The sequence below is a fragment of the Dasypus novemcinctus genome, chromosome 11 (genome assembly GCF_030445035.2).
Source record: "Dasypus novemcinctus isolate mDasNov1 chromosome 11, mDasNov1.1.hap2, whole genome shotgun sequence".
NCBI lineage: Eukaryota > Metazoa > Chordata > Mammalia > Cingulata > Dasypodidae > Dasypus > Dasypus novemcinctus.
This window is the reverse complement of record NC_080683.1, coordinates 112954146-112976653: the sequence shown is the minus strand read 5'-3', so window position 1 is coordinate 112976653 and position 22508 is coordinate 112954146. Positions and strand designations below refer to the sequence as shown.

At 39.8% G+C, this 22508-nt stretch overlaps 1 protein-coding gene across 27 annotated transcripts in view; it reads right to left on the bottom strand.

Moving 5' to 3' along the window:
* EYA4 (EYA transcriptional coactivator and phosphatase 4) overlaps positions 1-22508 on the bottom strand; it is a 271160-nt gene that overhangs the window by 12636 nt on the left and 236016 nt on the right. For all 27 annotated transcript variants that reach the window (XM_071218667.1, XM_058307490.1, XM_058307500.1 and 24 more), the window contains 5 exons: positions 22016-22099; positions 8923-9012; positions 2875-2933; positions 2607-2767; positions 265-379 (listed from right to left, as the gene is read on the bottom strand). In XM_071218667.1, the coding sequence (XP_071074768.1) occupies positions 265-379; positions 2607-2767; positions 2875-2933; positions 8923-9012; positions 22016-22099 (509 nt within the window). The remainder of the gene's footprint in view (positions 1-264; positions 380-2606; positions 2768-2874; positions 2934-8922; positions 9013-22015; positions 22100-22508) is intronic.

The following is a 22508-nucleotide window of genomic DNA, read 5'->3' as shown; positions in this document are numbered from 1 at the left end:
AATCAGTGAGCTATCTGTGGGGTTACCATGGTTATGAGGAGAGAAAGCTGGGGAGGTGGGAGCTCCTGGTTATTCTGAGAAATAATAACCTGTACCAGCTCCAACTCGCACACACACAGACTGAAAATCATTCGATTGGTACAATTGTTAGGTCCTTTCAAACTCTAAAATAGTCTGGGAATGAAAATACCTTGTATATGTTGTGCTATTAGAACCACATCTTCAATACAGTTTAAACCTAGAAACTGCAACAATACCACTTACCTAGTGCTAATAATTGATAAAGACTTAAGTGCATTTGTTAGCCAGGAGTCCGTCAGCCCTTCGATCTCTGCCCTTAGCTGCAGCCATGCATCTCGCTTGGCGGGGCCAAGGAGTCCTGCAATATCAAAAGTAGAGGCAGGCTTAAAGAGAAACATTTTATTTTTTTCAGGAATCCTAGCATGGCCTCCTTTCTGCTTAATATAGATACTTTTTATTCCAATCTTTACCAGAAATGGAGAGACCAATTTATACCAACATTGACACAATCATCCATTCATTCATTCACCAGATATTTATTGAGAAGCTTCTAGGTGTCAGGCAGTGGGCTAAAAACTGGGCATATGCCATTGAAAAGGGGCCCCACCTCTGACCTCACTGAACCTGAGACTGTTCAGCAGATGCCCACCACAGCGAGAGCTCAGAAACTCTCAACCTAGGCCCCTCCAAAACTGGACAGAGCAGGTCTGGGGAGTTGCTGGGCTCTGCCAGGTCTAGACACACAAACCTTTGGGCTGCCTGGAATCTTTAGTTTCTTAATAATCAGAATCATTAGCACTTGGAAATAATAATGACATTATCTTATATAGCTATTAGACCGTGCAAAAGCTATCGCAAATAGTTTGCTCTGTAAAAAGAAGTTAAACATTGTGTTTAAAATCCTGAAATGTACGACACAATTATGGACAACTGTTGAAAACTACATTGATGTTATAATATGAAAAGAGGCAAGCATACTAATTTTTAATTGAAGCAGATCCAGACCTTGCTTTTACAATGCCAAGATTATGTAACAACATCTAAAAGGAAGATTTCAGATTTAAATTATATTTCAGAGCACTAGGAGAAAAAACAGAAGTGGAAGATTTTTCAAAATCAAAATGTATAGTTTCTAGCAAGTCTCATCGATCCTGAATTCAATAAAAAGATGTTCATATTTCACAGAAAATGGACTCCCATGTGGTTGTCTGAATGTTTTAAGTTCTAAGATAATTTCTTAGTAATCTTGTTCATTTTTAATTTTAATAATATCCTGCAAGAGAGAAATAATGGCATACCTGAACGATAAAAATTAATTCAGATTAATTAGGAGGATTAAAAAGGAGGATTCATTTTAAGGCTAAATATAGTACCAACCCATATCTGATTTCAGATATAGACTACTCCTCTATTCCATTTTACAGATGTGTCTTGTCAAGAGCACTGGAGTGAATGAGGAGCCCTGGAGCGCGAATAATCCAGGGGCCGGCATGGCCCGTCTCCCATTTGTAAACGAAAGGCTTTCACTAGGTAATTGCTAATCTCTCTTTAGGTTCTGGCATTATAATTGTCTATAGTTTTATGCTATTTAGGCTCTCTTCTACTCATAGAGCATCTGTTCTGTGCTTTGATGCTGGGTACAGGGTGCACAGGATGAACAGAGGCACAGCCTCACCCGCAGGATGGGTACTGTGATATATATTCTCCATATGAAACCTTAATTAGATGCTACTGTATTCTGTAACATATGCAAATACAAAGTTACAGTTCACACATGTACATTTAGCTATATCATTCCATTTTGGATTCTGCCTAATATTCCTTTTTTTAAAAAGAGAGGAAATTCTAACAAATAACCTCCAGAAGACGAATTTTATGTGACCTATTAGCTAATCCCAGGAATCCTGTGACCCGAAAGTTTCCTAATAAAGGAGATCATCAAGGTCTGTTAAATCAAGAAGCACCTCTGGGATGTCAGTTTTGATGTCACCAGTCTTGGTGTTGCCTCTAATATACATGAGGGGTCTAAAATGGCTTAGCTACTGCCCACAGAGTTTGAACTTTTTAAACCATGACAATCAAAGTTAACACTTTACACGGGAAAGAAATACCGTCAGGTACTATGCAATTTTCAAAAGGATAAAATAAGACTTGTTGACACTCCTTGAAATGAATGACATTAACCACTAGTTATATTTATTTCTGGAGGATTTAAAAAGGACAATGATTGCTAAATCTTTCTCTCAGTGACTGAGGATATCTTCTTCAGCCATGACTTCTTTGCAACAATTCCCCCAGTTTCTCTGCCTGGTCTCACTGATAAAATCCCAAGCATCAGCTGAAGAAAGGCAAACAGAATTCCCTACTGTATATCGTGATCAAACATCTGGAAACAGAATTCTGCAAAGAATCTCCAACTCCTTATTTTGTAGTTGAAAATTTCCCTGCCAATTCCAAAGTCTTTAAAATTCCTGCCCAGTGTAGCTCACTGTAAGCTGGTGGTGATTTATTTGGACCCTAACATGAAGTTACAGGTTGAATTCTACCTAGACCTGAGTGTCTTAGATGTAAAGAGCCACACATACCTCCGACATTGTTCTTGTAGGTGTTATATAATTCTTTTACTCTTCTGTAACGAAAAGCCAACTTCCTCATCCAGTCAACCCCTCCTCTTACACCTGTTGGCAAACAAAGGTTTGCACTACTTGCAGCTGCATGGAAGCCATCAGTTGCAAAACTGTAGGTACTGCAACACCCAAAATACATTAAAAAGAAATAAAAGAAATAATTACATGTGCAAAACTCCATAGCTGAATTTCTGTAGGAAACAGCACACTGAAAGGCGTGGCTTACCTTAGGTCTTGCCCATTATCATCAGAGGAAACATCATCTATATGAACTTGATCACACTCCTGTTAAAAACATTGGGAGAGTTAGTGTTTCTCAAATGATGCTTGTCACCACTGTCAGTTTCCCATCTTCCCATTGATTAGACCATGGCCAGAAGAGGGCAGCATTTGCCCGTCCATCCCACCATCTCTTGTATTCTGCAGGCTGGGAAATGGTACCACTTCTACTCTAAGATCTAAATCCAGAAGAGTGCCATAAAAAGGGGCCCGAAAGCCTACGGCGTGTGGAGTTCTTTTAAAGCAATGCGAAGATAATTTGAATCTTGGAATTATTGATAAGATATTCTTTCGGGAATTTTTGTCATTGCTTTGACTAAAATGTACTATTTATTGAGCACAACAGAGGGGCCTGAGCGATTGTGATGTTCTGTGAAAATTCCACAACTTCTTACATTTAGCAAGGCCAGAAATACCATGAGGGAACTATGCTGGTGTTATATTTAAAGTGCTGGTCTCAGCCCAAACTCGGCAGTAAAAAGGTAATAGCCAAAGGAGCTGACTTGTCTTCCTTTTTGCTTTGGTTCAGCTTTTGTTTTTAACTGAAGAGAATACATATAGGTTAAAAGGAAAATAATAATTAATCATTTCAAACATGCTACAAACTCAGAGGAAAATAAACATAAGGTAAGTATACCCACACGTGACTTGATTTTAAGTTACAGTGTGCCCAGTTCAAATAGTAATGTTTTTGCTTTTATAAGGCTTCAATGCTTGTCTGCTGTTCTAAGAGTTTTATCCCACCTTCAACTAATCTGCAAAGTTACAGTGAATTATTACAGGATCTGGAGGTGGAATTTGGCTAAGGCATTTAAAATATCTAGTCCCTCCTAACCTCCAAGAATAAGTATGGCTTAGCATTTTGTTATTCCTTTAATCCCCAATCAAATTATTTCAATTACATTCACATATTATGACATACAATGCCTACCTTTTAACATCAATTTTTAAAAAAAATATTAAATTTGAAAATACTATTGCATACAAAACAAAGGTTTTTCAGCTACTATTTATATAGAGGATTTTGAAGTGTCTGGTAGTCAAATATTTAACAGTCAGTCTCCAGCTTTCCCCATGTAGTGTATTAGGTAATTTTGCAGTTTAAGAGTAAACCCTAGTTGACACAGGGTTCTTTTAAAATATAAAATTCAATGACTTCCCCAGTCACTACAGTTTTCGTATAATACTTGAAAATTCAGGTAAATTAATTTTTAAAGTTCATGTGATTTATATAAATTACAGGCTTAGGAATGCTCGGATAAATCTCTATTGACAGTTGTACCTTAGGGCACAAAAATTTTTTAATCTGATTGGAAGCTCCCTGAAGGTGGCTAGGGCTCACTCAGTATACTTCCACTTAATGTATAACCCGGTAGAGTGTAAACACTCAGCAGCTATTTGTTGAATACATGGTAGAAGTCTAGACAAATGATAATTCTCAATAGAATTATCACAATCATTTAATTTCCCTAACAGAGTTATGGTGATACAAAATAATGATATTCTAGATGCTGAAGACTGTAAGATGATATTTATATAGAGAGAGTGTGTGTGTGGGTGTGTGTGTGGGGTGAAATCCAGGTGAATTACCCTGGTAATTAGAACCTATTTCTATATTCAATACCCTCTCATTCTAATTTGTGGAGAAATTCTTTGCCCATTTCCAGTGTTAACTCACATGACTAATTTGTATATGGCTTAACCCAACATTTAGTTTTTGCTCCTGAGGACAACAGTATATCAAGCTTATCACACCATGAGTCCCATATTTGAAGTTATGTTTGAGCTTTTTTCGAAACCTAACTTCTTTTTAAAATTATGCCTAGTTAACTCTGCCTGTTGACTTTGGATTGTTGCCCAAGGATTACAGTCCAATAAAAGGAACGTGAACTTCAATCACTTACATTTTTAGAAAATTCCAAATAATTGTTTTTCAATTAGCTTTCACTGTGAGGAGCTCTGCAATAGTCATTTGGACCAAAATCTGAAGTACTAAAAACACTGGGATGCTCTGCCTTTATTTAACAATTCTCAGTCGAAGAACGCAAACATTTGAAATCATTCTGGTACTAATCTAAATCTTTAATTTTATCTTTTTGGCATATAAGATGACTGTAAAATTGCCACTGATACTTAGCAGTTAAAATCCACAGCAGTTTTTTTTTTTCCTCACTTTTGTAACCCCATCTGCTCTGGTACCTTAATTTCTGGGAGTTATTCTAACTGAACTAACATTTTCTTTAAATAGAGAGAGCCCTTCTTAGGGGACGGTGGTCTCAGCATCTGGCTTCTCTGTAGTGGGGCAGGATGTGGTAAAATGTTCATTAGGGAGATTAAAATTTGTATTTTTTAAGGAATTATTTGAAGAATAGCTGCCCACTACATATGTCAAAGTAAGCTACTGATGGATTTAAGTCTCAAATTAGATTTTTAGGTTTAAAAAGGACCCTGAGAGATTAAATCTACAAGGAGAAACACATCACAATCTGACGGTAGAATTACTCTCCTGAGAAACTCTACTTCTCTTTGTCAGCAGAAGCAGTAATAGCTTTACCTCCAGTTAGGGAAACACGGTAATCTTTACCTGTATACGTTTATTGAAAGAGAAGATTGGTGAGGGCAAAGTTGACGTTCAAATCCAGATGCAGAAAGAGATTGGGTATCTATGTAGCTATACTGAAAGATCTTGATGGCTACTATTTAGATTTTATTAGTTTCTGTGTTTATTTACTTCATTTAAGCCATAATATATTTTTGAGTTTCACTGGGCACTTTCTGAATATGTACATGTACATAGAATCAAAGTTCAATCGCCTTCCATGCAGACAGTCAACTATTTCATTGTTGGATGGCTAAGTTTCAGGGTCTGAATCAAAGGGAATTTTTATCACATTCTAAACCAGAACAACAAAGAAGTTAAACTATCAGAGACTAGAAAGAGAATAGTGCTCCATGGGAGGGTCTAACTGAACCCTGATCCAGCCAGCCTTTTCAGGGCAAGTCAGGAATGGAAGTGCAATTACCCAGGAAGGATTTCAGGAAAGACCTATTGTCTGATGCTTTGGACTCCTGGGAACTACTTATGAAACAGACAGGCACTTTGTGAGATCTGTATGAATGGAACCACTGCCAGTCTGGATAAAAGGGACAGAAAAGGGATAGATTGAAGGAAAAATGACTTCAAAGGCAAAACTGTGGAAGCTGAGGTCTGAACTAGAAACATCTTCTCGGGAGAAGGGAGGGAGCCCACCCATGCATGTGGATAAGGTGAGCTTTGAAAGGGTGGACCGTCCACCCTGTGGTTCAGAAAGAGTGTTACCACCCCAGTGGTCTCAGATGCCTGGGGGAATGTGGAGAGGCTGGCAACCACCCAGATGCTTGACAAGGGTAGAGGCGAGAGACTGACCTTCACCTAAAGTTTTTGGAGCCTTCACCCCAGGATTTGAGGACAGCATGGTCACTGTGCTGGCACTTGCAAAGGATAGGCTGCCACTCCATCAAGCCAGGAGGATGACCCATCCTTCCACAGATGATTTCCCAACCTTGAAATCTAATGGAGTATGCCCTGCAGGGTTTTGGTGTGGTTTGGGACTGGAGACCCTTGTTTTCCTTCCCTATGGGAATGAACATGTTTATCTTACAACTGCTCTTCCTTTGTGTACTCTCTGCAGTTTCACAGGCCCACAACCAGAGGGGAACTGTGCCCCAAGACAGATCACACCTATAACTGATTTTGAGGAGACTCTGTACTTAATATTGTTATTGAAATGTTTTAAGGTTTGGGGGATATTGTGATGGAGTGAATGTATTTTGCATATGGAAAGAACATATCTTTTTGGGGTCCAAAGGGTAGAGTGTGGTGGTTTGAAATTGTAAGTACCCCAGAAAATCTGGTTCTTAGAGCTATTCCATTCCTGTGAGCATAAAATTATTGTAAGGAGGACCTTTTGAATAGGTTATTTCAGTTAAGGCATGGCCCAGGACGCATCTTAATCTTATTGAAGTCCTTTATAAATGTGATGAATAAGAGAGAAAGCCACAGAAGCAAGAAGCTGAAAGCAATGAAACCCAGAAGAGAAGAGAGAGAGGGGCAGACTTCGCCATGTGCCTTGCCATGTGACAGAGGAGTCTGGGATCACTGGCAGATAGTAGGCATCATCTCGATGATCACCTTGATGATGCCTAGATTTGGACATTTTCACAGCTTCAAAACTGTAAGCTTGTAAGGTAATGAATTCCCACAGTTAAAGCCAATGTATTTTATGGCACCTGATTTCAGCAGTAAAGCAAATAAAACAATTACCTTAGAATTCTTGCTAGAATGGGCATCATCCAGTTTTACCAAAAGAAAAATGAACTTAAAAAGCTTTCACTGTATACTAAAAAATTCAAGTTCCAAACAAGGTTAATGTGTTTCCTATTATCGTGTAAATATAAAATCATTCTGTATACCAGACAGACATAAGTTAGGACTAATTTTAATCAGGTTTTAGAGAAGTGATTGTTATTTTCTACTATATAGAACTGGAAAATTTGCCTAAAATAGTAGACTAGACAATAATTTTTTACATTGTCCACTAAAGAAAAAAGACCCTCTTGAAACAGAGTAATTTTTATTATCTATTAAAAATAGTTCTCACTGCAGAGAAAATAAATACTATTACACCAATTTTAACCACATATGTTTACAGGGCATGCTGAGCCAGCCATTTCACTTTTATATCTCCAATAGAACTAAAACTAAATTTAAGACCTTACAAATTTTAGACACTTATTTAAGTAATTCACTAAATCTCTCAAACACTTCTTTTACTTGTAGAATTGGTTGAGGGCAGAGAGGCAGGCATTCTGGAAACAGAATTGGGACAAGTCCCAGCTCTACCACTTAGCTAGTGGGTAACCTTGGACATGATGCCTCCAGTTTTGGACTCTACAGTTTCTCTTCTGCAAAAAATAGTATGCTAAATACATTTATTTCAGTTAATTAATCAGTGGAAATTTCAACATAAAATATATAGCACAAAGTGGGAGCTCAGTAATAACAACTTTCCTCCCTTTCATAAAATCATTACAGATAAATGCTTTTATTTCATTGTGAAATCATGTGATAAATAAATTTAAACATGCTGTTAAGAAAAAAAAAAGAAATCTATATTTCAGCATCATCGTGCTTGACCCAGAAGTACTTTTGCCCAGGGCTAACTGTTCAGTTATGTTTGGTCTTCTGTTTGCCTAACAACTCCGCTCATTAGCACACACATTATATAACTTGTTACAGTTCATGTTTAGTTATTTAATGCTAGCAGTCTTGGGCCTTCTCTTTTATTGCTTTCTCTTCCTCGTTTGCATTTTAGGCACTGTAGTGCTATTTGAGATTGGAAGTTGAAAAATAAATGAGAAAAAAAGGAGAAAACACATGCATTCATACCAGTTAGATGTGCTCTGAAAGAGCTCTACTATTGTTTTATCCTTATCCGGAAGAGGAAGAAATAAGGAATAAAACTCAAATCAGGTTTCAGATTGTCTGTAAATTTTAACGGCCCATGCTATCAAAGTGAATAGCGCTTGTAAGTAACTGCCTAGTGATTAACCTAAATAGTATTCTGGTTAGTAAACTGAGAAAAGTCATGCTGATTCCAAAGGGCATATGGGGTGTGACTGACCTACTAAAAGAACCAGGAAGGATGGACAGGGATGAATGCTAAAGGACAACGAAGGTGACCGTTCCTCTTCAGAGACATAGGCGAATCAATGGATTTTATTTTCTTTTATTTTGGGGTTGTAAATATGGGCCAGTACATACGTCCTATGCATTAACATAATTTAGCTTTCCTTTTATATCTGTATATTCAATTCTTCCTCTTGACAGGAACTTTACAGTTTTCTTGGGCTATATTTCCATCCTCCCATTTTCTTGAGCTTATCTGCATATATACAAACCATCTAAGGGGTTTAGGTGTTGAATACAACTCTTCCTACCTGTTTAAATTCTTACCTCTAAATCATTAAAAAATAAATGTGTATCAGCAAGATTAAAAATCATTTCTTCCATTCGGAGTCCAAGGGTTACAGCCATAGGGGGGTCCTGTAAAGAAAATGCAAACACAAGGAGGGAAAATTTCAGTAACTACAGTTATTATTTAAACATTTTTAGTGTCTACTGTTGTGGAGGGTACAGGGGAGGGAGACTGTGGAGATTTTTACCTAAGATTCAGAAGATAGCCTGGTTTTCAAAGAAGTGCATTTCTGGATACATTTTCACCTAACACCATATGCTCATGGCAGAAGGAAGAAAGAAAGCCAGTTCCAATGACCCATGTTACATTCATTCCATGCAAAGTTCTTTGGAGAAAGGAATTTGATGGGGTTCTGAAGAATGGACCTGATATTTTAGGAAGTCTTTAAAGAACATGGGAAAATGAGAGGGGAGAAGGAGAAAAGTAGGACTTGATTTCTATATAATCTGAGCTGAGAATGAAACCTTGAGGTGAGATAGAAAGAGCTGGTAGGGGATGGTGAATTCACCAATTATTAATTGCATTTTGTTCAACAGGGCATCTCTAACTGAATGTGTGTATAGTCAGCTCTAACCTGCATTTGACTAGGGCTGAAGATGAAAGAGTGGAGTATAACTAAATGAACATGAATTCAGTAAACGTTACCTAAAAAGGAAAGGGACACCGTTGCAAGCTTAATGTAAGGGATTCATACAGAGTCTAAATGACTCAGATTTTGCTTATAGAAACCAAGCTGTTAGACAACAACAAGGAGTTGAGAATCAAGAGAGAGTTGCTACTTTCCTGTGTTTAACTGCAGTTCAAGGCCTGTCATCAAGAGATACAAGACTCACAAGTAGAGTTTAGGGCCTGAGATAGGGCAGGAATTCATGCACAAGTGTTGGGTTTGAAATTACAGAAGTTAGAATGAGCCCTAAGGGAGAACTGCTATAGATTTGACTCTGGAGATGAGGAAAATAGAAAACCTGGAAGGGACAAATTCTCAGAATTTGAGGCCAGAATGGGTGTTAGAGGGGAGATGAATGTGGTTTTGAATATAGCTGACAAGTCTAGAAGGATGGTATTGGTTTTGGCTGAGAAGTTATTTTGGAAGACCTTTGAGGGTGATTTGGGTTGAGTGGCTGGGCCAGGAGCCAGATTGCAGGGATCTGAGAGAGAGAACTGAAATAGTGTTTTCAATGGTCTACAAAATGGCATCTCAAGAAATGTCTTTAACCTCCACACACCCCAACTAATTTCATTTGCAAGTAGAAGCCTCTCCTCATGCCATACTTACCCTGCAGATATCAAGTTTCACCAGATAGTTCCTACCCTAATGTTTGAGTGAGAAGCCCGAATGTAAACAAATTTGAAGTCTGTGTCAGTCCCATATTCTGTAGCCAATACTAACTAGAGAATGGGAATTGGGTGGTAAGAAAGGAAGGCGTTACTAAGGTGTGTTGACCAAGGAGAAGATATGACATGGGGAAGCATGCAGATAAATTGATAATACTATGCTGGATTTCAACATAGTCTTCTAATTGTTTCCATCCTCTTCATGAGAGACTTCTGTGGCCTTCATAGCTGAGATTCTCATTTCTCCAAAATGTCTGAAGTTTTGGACATCTAGAATGGATGTTCATTGTTCACGTGTTTCTGAGCATCTGATCCTGGCAATGTGTCCTCCGGTTAGCTACCTCTACTGCTAGATTCATTTGTTTTCCAGGGACAGGACCACTTGGAGCAATGTGCCCCTAAACCAGATAAGTTCCATTTCATCAACAAATATTCAAGCACCAGAACAAAAAAAATAGTAAATGCCCATTTTGTGTCTCCAGGAATTTTGGACCTCAAAAGGGCTCCTTTGCTCTGTTTCCTTCAAGTATAAAATTATTCTTCTTTTTCCTAATTTTTTTTCCTCAGGCATGTTTTTATTATTGTTATTGTTGAAAGAAAATCTCTGAAGGTGGAATAATTTTTCTATTATATATACATGTCTTTTTCTGTTAAAAACTTCTCTTGCTAGTCTCTCTCTTTCTTTAGAGAGGAAGTTGGATAGGCAGAAGACATAAGAAACTTGTAAGTATTCTGCCTAGTCATGGAACCATAAACATAAAGTCTACAGAAATATCAGGAAAAATCAAATGTCATTATAGCATGAAAACATATAATTCCATTAGTGACGCTCTATGCTTTTGAGGAATGCTCGCTGATCCAAGACAATAAAGCTGAGTGCCATTCTGTTCCTGGTGATTACTGCCCTAAAGATATAAATTTCAGATGGGGGTTCAGAAATATCTTATTTAAAAGGTTTTCCTCCTCCAGACTAGGCTGGTTGTGCTCTTATCCTATTATGTGCTGATTTTTCTTTTTCAGCTTTAAATAAAATTATTGCATGTATTACGTTCATTCCTCACATTCTTTGCATTTACTGACCATTTTTACGAGAATGGGAAAAAACATACTGTTCCTCTTTGATTGTTACTTGCATGGATTCCACGCTTCTGAAGTAAGCAACTCTCTATGCTACCCATACAATGATAGGAAAATCCATGAAGAATGCATTTTGTGCATCTGATAAGCATGCAAACAAATATAATTTAAAAAAAACACACAAAACCTCAACTTGTTTTCTCTAATAAGCAAGCATAGCGTATGGCATGATGAAAACTGTATGTGAGCACGCCATGGGAATGGCAACCCCGACCTCGGGAGGCCGTTCATTTGTTTTTCAAGCTGTGGTGATTCCACATCACATCCACTACTTGAGCCAGGTCTTTGTAAGCATTTTGGCAACATACCGTTTGTTAACTAGGAAAGTTGAGGTTTGAGGTTTGTGGGAGTGTGAACTAGCTGTCTTTTACTAAGGTTTCCAAAGAATAAGGTCTGTGGAAAAGGAGGCATTTTGTCAGCCACACTTGACATAGATGGGCTGGGGATGGTCACATCACAAGCCAAGGAAAACCATCCCTGTAAGAGGTGGTGGCCTTGTTGCTAAGAGAATGACTGGTAAAGAATTTTATTTTATTTTATTTTATTTTCCAGCTCACTAAGTCATAGAGATAGCTTATTTGATGTAAGCAGATGACAGAGCTACACTCTTTCCAGCAAAAAGGACCCAGAGATCTAAGAATCTAAGAAAGACAAGCAGGCACTGGGTGAGGGTAGCCAAAGCTTCTCTGTAATGAAAGGGAACCCTCTGCCTCACCAGACTGAGAAGGAATTTCCAGTGCCTGCAAGCCCAGGGTTTTATCAGGCAACCAAGAGTGAAATGCATTGCTAGATTGAAGCTTAAGTTTTATAGAGATGCCTGTTCATTTTCATCAGATGTTTGTCAAAATATGGTGCCCCTTAGGAATCAACACCTACTGCCTCTTTTCAGTTTAATTATGGTGGGTGTTGAGTTTAAGTTCTAAAATGAAGTGATAGTGAAAATTTGGATAGAGGAAAAAAGAGGGAAAAGAGGCAATAACAGGGTTGGGTGGAAGCTCTGATACCCATGATATGTATATAATAGTTCCAAACAATTCAGTGTCTACCACAGAGATTAATATGGATTAAATGGAATTTCTGCCAATTTCTTCTGTATCCTGCACTATTAATACACTGAAACTATTCCTCAGCTATTTTGTTGAATGCAGAGAAAGAGAAGGAGAGCAAGAGAGTGACAGAAAAGGAAGATGAAGAGAGAAAAAAAAAAAGAACAGCTCTTGGCCCTTCAATGCACGATTCTAAGCCAGATATTACCAGCATATAGCCAAGTCAGGACCAAGCACAGCACTTCTCTATATCAAAATACTAATGCTGATTAGCTGTGGTAGCACAGAGCATAAACTGGAGCCAGACTGTCTGTCTATGGGTCTCTGTCCTGCATTGAGCCATTCACTGGAATTCCTCCTCTAGGGACACAATGTAAAAATATCTCAGGAGAGGCAGCAATCATAGATTTTTAAAGAAATGGAGGAATTTTCAAAAAGAATTTGCAGTGCTCAAGCTCTTGGACCAGTTACTCCTTTGGGAACTGAAGCATATTTGTAGGCTTGTGCAGAGAGAGAGATGGGCAGGCTCATTACAGAAGAAAGAAGCTAAACCAGCTCCATAAAACCAGGTGGATCTTTTAGAATACAGGAACCCTTCTTAACCAGGCACATAGAGAAGGAAGGCAGCCGTAGATCAGAGGGAAAGTTTACAATTGAGAGTTTCTCTCTGATGGCTAGGTGGCAGGCTTACGCGTTCTCAGTGGGGGCTGGAGGAGTTAAGCCTCTGAGAAGCTTCCAAAGACTCAGCTTTGAGAGCCAGTCCAACCACTGAGTAGAAAGGTGGCTCAGTATAATTTTTTTGGCAGTAGGCTTTTTGAGAATTGCTTCAAGTTATGAATGAGAGTGCATTTCTCCACCCTCACTCCCATTAAGAGCATCTGCGGACTCATCTTCACGACCAAATGCCCCTTGGTGTCCCCTTCTTAGTCATGTAGCAAAGTAACTGCTGGGGAGCTGGTCAAGGTGAAAAACTAGCTAATGTTTTCTCTGGATTAAAAAGGATTTGCTCCAGGCCCAGATGTTCAATGTAAGCGGCGTTTTTGCAGTTGAAGAGTGGTCAACATTATGTCATCAGGAGCAATGAAGGAGGCATCCCAGAAGAGCCATGGCCTACATATCCCTACCAGCTTCTAGGGTTTGAGTCAGAAGAGAAGGCAATGAAAAATCCCACCCACATTTAATAAATCAACAATGGAATAAAGGTACTTCAAGGGAAATTACAGCAGAAGTATAAAGCAATAGCGTGGCACATGGATGAAAAGAAAAAAGTCAAGTTGGTGAGACTGACCATGAGCTAGCAAGCCCAGGGCAGAGATGAAAGTGAACACATCCAACCAGGTAGCCCCAGGACTCCGAGAGAGAGTCCTGTTGGAAGGAGGCTATAGCGAAGATAGGTGAAGACATCAACGTCTGGAAAGGAAGCTGCTGCTGATTTACAGAAACTTAAGAGACATCGATGATACAAGCCCCTGGCCTCCAGCTAGATTGTGTGAATGAATGATTACCACCTGAGATAAGAGGGACTGCAACTGCAGGGGAGGTTATAGAAGGGGCCTCTTGAAGTGTGTGTTTTTAAGAGACTCCATGACCACCTATCTTTCTGGAATATGAGTTTTAAGCTAATCAAATTGGTTCATTTTCAAGATCTTTCCCCCTTTCTTATTTATACTTAGCAATAACTTGGTAGGTTGGGCTTAAAATAAAAGCTGATAAGACAGTTGACTAGTTATGCTATCACCTAGAGCCATTCAATCCAACAGGGGAAAAAAAACTTCTCTAAAACAAATATATGTTTAACAGAAAAGAAACACAGAGGACAGAGCTCTGGAAGAGGAGACAATAGATAGTATTACCTCCCAAACTTCCTAAGTTAGAAAGGGTTGGAAAAGTGTGGCTGTCCTTGCTTCTTTTATATATTTGTACTATATTTATGCATATACATATACACATACCTATAATGAGCAATCATGAAAAACATTATGTGTTTTTTGAGGCTTGCAAATTCTGCATTCAATTACTTTATATACATACTCAAACCCTTCTCTATAACACTGAGCTATGAGTTAAGAGATACCAATATGGGCATAAATATGAGATACAAATATCTTTAGAAGACATTCAGTCTTCTCAAAATTCAGAGTTTCTTAAAAATTATATAAAATAGGTTACACTTACGAATGCTTACTCTGTGACAGGCAATGCGCTATGCATTTAAATGCATTCGCTCGTGTAGTCCTCGCAATCAAATGATCATCTTTCATTTTTCTCCCCATTTTATCCCAAAGGCAACTGAGGCTCAGAACTACTCAAGGCCACCTGGGCTGCAGGAGGCGAAGACAGGGTTCAATGCCAGCCCGAACCCCCTGACCACTGTGCCCAAGGGAGAGAAGATTCATGGGTTCCAATACTTGATTAATTCTAATCACTTCCAATTAAATGCTGTTTTTGGAGTCTACGTAAGTCAGTATTTATCTTCAGGACTATCCTATAATTGAAAATCCAGCTGATACTCTTTCAGAAGTCTTTTTTCTATATGAGTGTTGTGTAAGTTGCTTAATACAAAATAACCACTTGATTTATCTGGGTGAACGAATTACCTCCCCAGCTGCTTGTTTATAAAATGCTGTGTAATGTGAGCAAGTAGTTCGGGGAGCTTGAATTCTGCCTCTCATTACAAGGCAACTCTTCACATTCCCTTCTGTCTTTGCCCTGCCTTGGGCCCCTTTGCATCCTTCCTGGGAAATAACTATAGAGAGTCATGGCTTCATGGCACATGAGACATTAATGCTCCAAAATAAATCAAATCACTAAAGCACAATTTAAAGCTCCCCCCCCCCAAAAAAAAAAATAAGGAAGGAATTAATGCAACTCATCAGGTCAAATAAGATCTACTATTAACCACAAGAGTCTTCATACACTTTAATAGAAGATGGACAATTTCCAGTTTACATCCTGTCAAATTTACAGATTCTATTTCAGAGTTCTGCAGTGCAGAAAACTGGATGTGCCTACTGGCGCTCAGCTGCAACACCCATCATCAGCCTTAGGGGCCCCACAGGCCAAATACTGATAGGGACATCACTGTGATAAATACCCAGAACAGTTCTGCTTGGGAAGATAGCACGTTGACGTCGAGCAGGGTTAAAAAGTGGTAATATATTAAGGAAGACCTTGGAAAACTCACATTTATTTCCAAATGGAAGTAGGATTTTGGAATAAAAGATTTAACTGAGACAAAAAAGATAGTTACCTTTACTTGAGTAAAATGGCATTCAGGGTTGCATTACATGATTTTATTTTTACAGGTGGTAGGGCAAAAACATGAGACAAGAATTTAGAGATGGAAAGGCTGCCAAAGAGATGTGGGTTCCAGTTTGGGTCATTTCACTTAGCAGCTGTGCCACATAGTTCCAGTCACAAAGGGTGGTGGCATAAAGCTGAGGGTATAATGCCTGTCACAAGCACTCAGCAAGGGCTCTAAATGGCACTTACCTATTACATCGAGGGCACAGGGTGGGGGAGAGTGAGGGAGGGATGGACGAATGGGTGGTGGTGTGGTCATGATGTCACATCTCTAGGACTTAACACCTCCATCTCTCAGCTCACTGCGTTTTAGGACACTGCAATACCACTTAGTGTATTTTTTTTTCTTTTTTTTCTTTTTTCTTTTTTTGAGGTACAAGGGCTGGGGATGGAACCCAGAACCTTGGGTGTGGGAAGCTGGCACTCAACCACTGAGCTACATTGGCTCCACAGTTAGTGTACTTAGATGTGTTCACCAAGTGCAATGAATGTCCCGTGACGATGGAGGAGGTTGTTGTTACGGGAAGAGTGGGGTGAGGGGGGTTGGGGGTATATGGGGACCTCATATTTTTTGAATGTAACATTAAAAAAAAATAAAGACAACAAAAACAAGAAAAGATAACCATGAAAAAAAAAAAGAGTAAATATTGTCCTTCTGCACCTCTGGAAATATGTGCCTTTAGTTATTTCTTGTTTGGGTGGAAGAAGATATATTTTTACTTAAGATCCTCTGGCCTGGGAGTTAGATGACAGTTTCCCTAGCTCAGTGCTAATTTACATATTTACATGATCTCATTTACAAGCCCTACCCCGGTCACCCCAGGAAGGAGGTAAATTACAATCATTTTCAGCCAAGGAAACAGTCTCAGAGTTTAATGTCTTACCCTCAGCACACCCAGGTACAGGACCTGGGTCACATAAATAAGCAAACCTTCTACCTTCTAGCTTGCGTCTCCTTCAGCTGGATTCCTGCTTGTAATGCTCTCAGGAACCCCCAGGACTTCAGGAAACCCTTTTGGGGGGGCTGGGACTGGGCAGGGGATTGGCAATATCAGACCCTCACCCCTACATTTCAATCAGAGCAGTTTCCCTTCTACGTTTTATATAAAGATGCTCTGTGCCATCTACTAGGTGCATAAAAGATTGTCTGGCTGAAAGAGAGCGGTTGAAAAAAATCACTAATTATCCCCTCATGTTACGTTTGTGAAAGCAGGACTCATCTAAGAAAGGAAAAGGATCACAATGTCAAGCTTAGAAAACCCGAAAAGGTATAAAGGTTTTTTCCAAGAAATAATGTCCCAGCCACTTTTTCCACCAGCAGTGCACAGTTCTGAGCTGTCAGCTCCTTAGCAGAATGATCTCATCTGAGCCAGGCGTCAAGGCCGTTGGGAAGACATTGGGGAACTGATGGATTAAACGTGGTTACAAAGTATTCTTCACAGTAGAAAGAAAGTATGTGCCGAGACCCTCTAAGAAATGGCCATAAAATGCCAGAACTCCCCAAATTTATTTCACAATGAGCCTTTTCTTGAAAGCTATTCATTAACATGCCCCAGAACAGGTTTTCCTACAAAAAAAAAAAAAAAAAGAGGGAAATACTCTCTTCCAGAGGTTCTCCATCATCAGCTTTCCCTGGAATTTGTCAGAAATGCAAACTATCGGGCCCCACTCCAGGACAACCGAATCAGCCTGAGCGTGGGATGAGGGGGGCAGGGTGGAGGAGCGGGGGTGCAAGGGGTGCGGGGATCTGATTCCTGGTTAAGAAGCCCTGCGGGCTGCGGCCATGCACGGCCAAGTCTGAGAACCACTGCTGGGCCCTAAGCCAGGACAAGTTCTTCCTATACAGCAGCCTCCGGAGCGGTCTCCTTTACTCCACCCCTGCTCCTCTACCCTCCAGGCCCCACAGAGCAGCCAGAGGGACGTCCCATCAAGTCACAGGTCTGCCCGATGGTCCAACAGCTTCCCGCTGCTCTCGGGCACGAGCCCGGCCGGGGTTCAAGCCAGGCCCTAGCCAAGCCGGCCACCTCTCAGAAGGTGGTCCGTGTGCCCCTCCTTTACAGCTTCCGGATGCCCATGCCAGGAACCCTGCCAAGGGGGTGCCCGCCTCAGTGCCCTTCTGGATGCTCCACCTGCACTGTGGCTCCCAAGCCCCATCCTCACCCCCTCGGGTCCAGCGCCTTCCTGGAATTCACTGCTCAGGGCCAGTGGCACATCCACTGGCTGCCCACATGACTGGGTTTTAGGGTCTTCACAGCAGGTCTCACCCTGAGGTGAGAGCAGGGAGCATGTCTGTCTTGTGGGTAACCAATATTTGTTCGGTGCATCCAGTCTGTCTGGACTTCGTCTTCTCGGTGTCCACTCGGGTTTGCCGTGCAGCCGAAGCTCCTCCAGCCTCCCCTGTTCTCCTGCCTCCTGACCCCGGGCTGCACGTGGCCGCAGCCTCCCCGCCCTGCTCCAGCCTCCCTCACTGAACGGCTGATCAAAATGCCAAGCCCTGAAAGTCTTCATGGCCAAAAGGCTGTTGATTTCTTTACTGCCATTTAAAAAAATGATGGTGAAATGGCTTTTTAAAAATGCCAATAGCTTGGGGAGCGGATGTGGCTCAAGCGGTTGAGCGTCTGTTTCCCACACGGGAGGTCCTGAGTTTGGTCCCCAGTGCCTCCTAAATACAAAAGAGCAAGACAACAAGCAAACAAATTAAATAAAACCACTCAGGGGAGACTATGTGGTTTAGGGGCGGAGCTCTGGCTTCCCACATACGAGGTCCAGGGTTCAATCCCTGGCCCAGGTAATGCAAAAAAAAAAAAGTAATAATTCAATGAGCTGTGTTATTTCCATGATATTCAAAAAGGATGTTTTCAGTTTGATTAGGAAAAAGTATGACCTAAAAACATTTTTATTTTCGTTTTCTTAAATTGCCCTGGGGTAAAAACAGCATTCACGGTGGCCAGTTTTAACAGACTACTTCCTTGCAGCAGCACAGAAAAGGCAAAAATCATGCATTTGTTACATGATGAATCTGGTTTCCAGTACAAGCATTCTCATAACTCCAGTTTCCTCATCCATAAAACACAATAAGTTGCAGCAGAGTAACTGTGGGAAATAACGGGATAAAGTATATGAAGTGACTACTAATAGCACCGATTTTTTGAGTGTTATCTCATACCATGTGTTCTCCTAAGCCTTTTAAACATGCTATCTCCTTAATTCTTATTCACTAGGGATAGTATGCTTCCCATTTTACAGAAATTGAGAGAGCTTAAGGAATTTGTCGAAGGTTGGAAAGTTGTACTCAGAACTGAGTTTTCAAACTGAACTTTATATGTGACTCAATACCCCCTACTGCCCCTGAATTGCCTAACAGGGCTCCAGCACATGTAGCTTTTGATAAATGTAGGTTTATCTTTCTCACACTCTTCCAACACAGCCCCTGCGAATCAGCTCCTGAAGCCAGGTGGCTCACCTTCCACCCTGCCTGCTGTCGCCTCCCACCCCGGGACAGAGGAGCCCTGGCCCGGAGCTGGGAACCCAACACCCCTGGGCAGCCCTGAGCGAGCCTGCAGGGGCTCTGAGCCCAGAGATGCTGGCACTGCCTCCCTGCATACCCACCTTCTGCCCTCTCCAACCGCAGGGCACCTTCCTTCTTGCCTCGACCAAGGACACTTCTCTCTCTGTCCACCAGGTATACCCCCCAGGGTCCCCCAAGGTCAGGCACTGAGGTTTTAGATAAGTAAATGTTCCCAGAGCAGACTGCTGAGGCCCCAGGGGCCACGACTGGAGCCTCCCTTTCCGTCCACAGGCTCATGGCTGCCCATCTGCCACCCTGCACTCCACGTCTTGTTAGAAAAACAGATCATTCCAATGGGAGGAGAATGGGCCTAACCGCCACACAGTACTTTACCAAATACTCTTCCTCCTCTACTCAGGAACTGCCACTTAGATATTGACTTGCACAGTAGATTGTCTATGTCACAGTCCGAGGCCATCGTGGCGCTGGGTGGATTTGGACACATTTTATTACCTGAGTCTGCTTCATCCCGTGAGAGAGGGAGGGAACTACCTACCCCTTCAAATGGTTGTGATGCTAAACACATGGCACCATGGGCATTAAATAAATGGAACTTTCTTCTCCTCACTCTTCCCCACCCTTTCGGTATTCTCTGCTATGCCTGAAGATTCTGTAAGCATAGATAGTGTCTCCAGTTGGTATTTCAACAAAGCATTGGAGACAATACCTTAAGATAATGAAACTTGCATGTTGAAATGAGTCAAGGTGGTCACCAGGAGAGGGACAGGTTAGTTCGGTGACGAACCACTGCTCAGACAGGTGTGACAAGTTCACTTTGGGAACAGCCCTTAGAGCTAATTTTTGAGTTCCTTAAGAAAATGAGCTATATTACACTATGGTATATTTTGACAAAGAGAAACAACATACATAGGGAGACATTTTTATTTTGTTCCTTATTTATTTCCTTGGGTCCATATTATCTTACTAGCTCTCAAAATCAAAATGACCATAAAAGGATGAATACTTGAAGCCAGAAAACACGTTAAAAATATGAAGGTCATTCCAATAGATAAATTTCACCACTACTTTGGCACAATAGAAGCAACATGGATATTTATTAATAGGTAGAATCTATAGTGGTGACTACAGTGAAGGGAATCTTTATTTGGATATCTAATATGAAATACAGCTACACAAAAATACTGCAATCAGTCCAACATAATTCACCCTAAGCCAATGTTATTCCAGAAGAAATGTTTCAGATTATTGTTTGGAAACATTTTAGATTGCGTATTCCATTAGTAGTAAAATTTTGAGTGTACACATCAAATTTATGCATATTTACAAGCTACACTGCATACAGTTATTTATTTATAAATTATATACATATACTTTAAGTTATACTCCTATGCTTGGATTTATAAATTATGTACCTTATTAAATAGATAAAATAGAAATTAATGAATATGAGTTGTAAATATAAATAATCCATATATAGTTTATATTAAATAGGCAAAACAAATATATTTCTATCAAATAAATTTTAAAAACCCTGATGTATATATATAATGTAGAAGTTTTAATATTCTTTTCCCTAATTCCAATGGAGCATCTCATGCCTCCCTAGCACTTACATACACCTGTGTCCCACCTGGGAGACCCCAGTTTTCAGTGACAGAAATTGTGATAAAGAGGCTAAGACACCTTCTTCTAAATGATTGCTTAAAAAAAAATGTCACCTGTCATATCTGTTTAGCAACATACCTTGCCTATAACAAAACAAAAACAATAAACAGATGACTAAGTAGATTCACCAAGAGTACAATTTAGGGAGAAGAACTTGACGCAATTCATCAGAAGACAAAGGTTAACATAGTTACAAAAATCTGCACGTTGAGTTGACATGAGACTTCAAGAGAGTTCTGCAGGTGTGATATGTAAAGGAGCCAAAGTTAGAGACAACTCTGGGTACAGTAATTGAAGGAAGGCCCTGGGTGTTCGAAACTAACTGTGGTTAAAGAATGAGTCCTACAGGGTTACAGACTCCAAGGGAAATGGCTCAAACTACCAGGTACTAGAGAATGTGTTTCCTGTTACAGTTGGTCTGTCTTTGGAAAAGCCCTCGCACAGGTGTAGAGAAGCACTGTTATAAGAAGCTAACTATGAAAACAATGATGAGAGAAAGGACTAGAAACCATCTGTTCCTGAATATGTACAGGGGAGGAGGCAAGGGGAGTGGTTTGTTGATCTCCATTGATGTCCATGTGCTTACTCAAGTTACAGAAAAATATTTTATTAATAAATCCAAAAGATCCTTCAGCCAAAAGTTATTGGCCTATTTCAAATGGCATTCTATCACAACTTGGTAAAACAAATTAATTCAAACAATCTCTTAAAATTACCTTATTACACAAGACATATGATTTTATAATATTTTAAAATCCATTCAATTTACAAAACTTTTTTTTCTAAAGTAATTATGTGAGAGTAAGAAGTTTGGTTCTGATGTAGAAAATGCCAAATCATTATGAAGAAAAAAAGAAGCCTTTTCTAATTAGTTGTATAAAATTTGCCAATTCACATTACAAGCATGAGCAGTAGCTTATGGGAATAAATAACTAAGAGCAGATTTAGTAGCTTACAATAAAGACACTTACAAATTAAATTATTAAATTTCCCTTATTTTTTGGGAAAAAAATGTTCTAACAAGATTTCTTGGAGTACACTTTCTTGATTCCTTACCTTGCCATATTTTTGTGCATATGACCCCGTAAGCAGTGAGTGGAAAACAATGATGGTTTCATCCAAGTCCCAAACGAACACACGCTGAAGACATGAAAGATAATTGTCAAAGAATTATAAAGGTCTGAGGAGACAGAAATCTCTTTAGAAGTAGAAAACACCTTGCTTTACTCTTGGATATCTTGATAACAGTTTTTAGATAATTATCCTACTCCATTAAAACTTTTCCAAATTTGACAAATTAAACCCCTGTAATACTGGAAGAGCAAGAGTGCTATAAATAATAATAAAGTTAAAAACCAGATGTTCTGATCTGAATGAATTCTTTCAAACTTTTATTTGCAGTTATTACAAAAAGACACAAAGGTATTTGGATTTTATGATAGAAAGGTGCTTGAAACTCTGTGAATTGTGAAGTTTTATAACTCACGGATTCATGAAATATAGGGCTGAAAAGAAATATATATCTATATGTATTTAAAACATCAAAGTA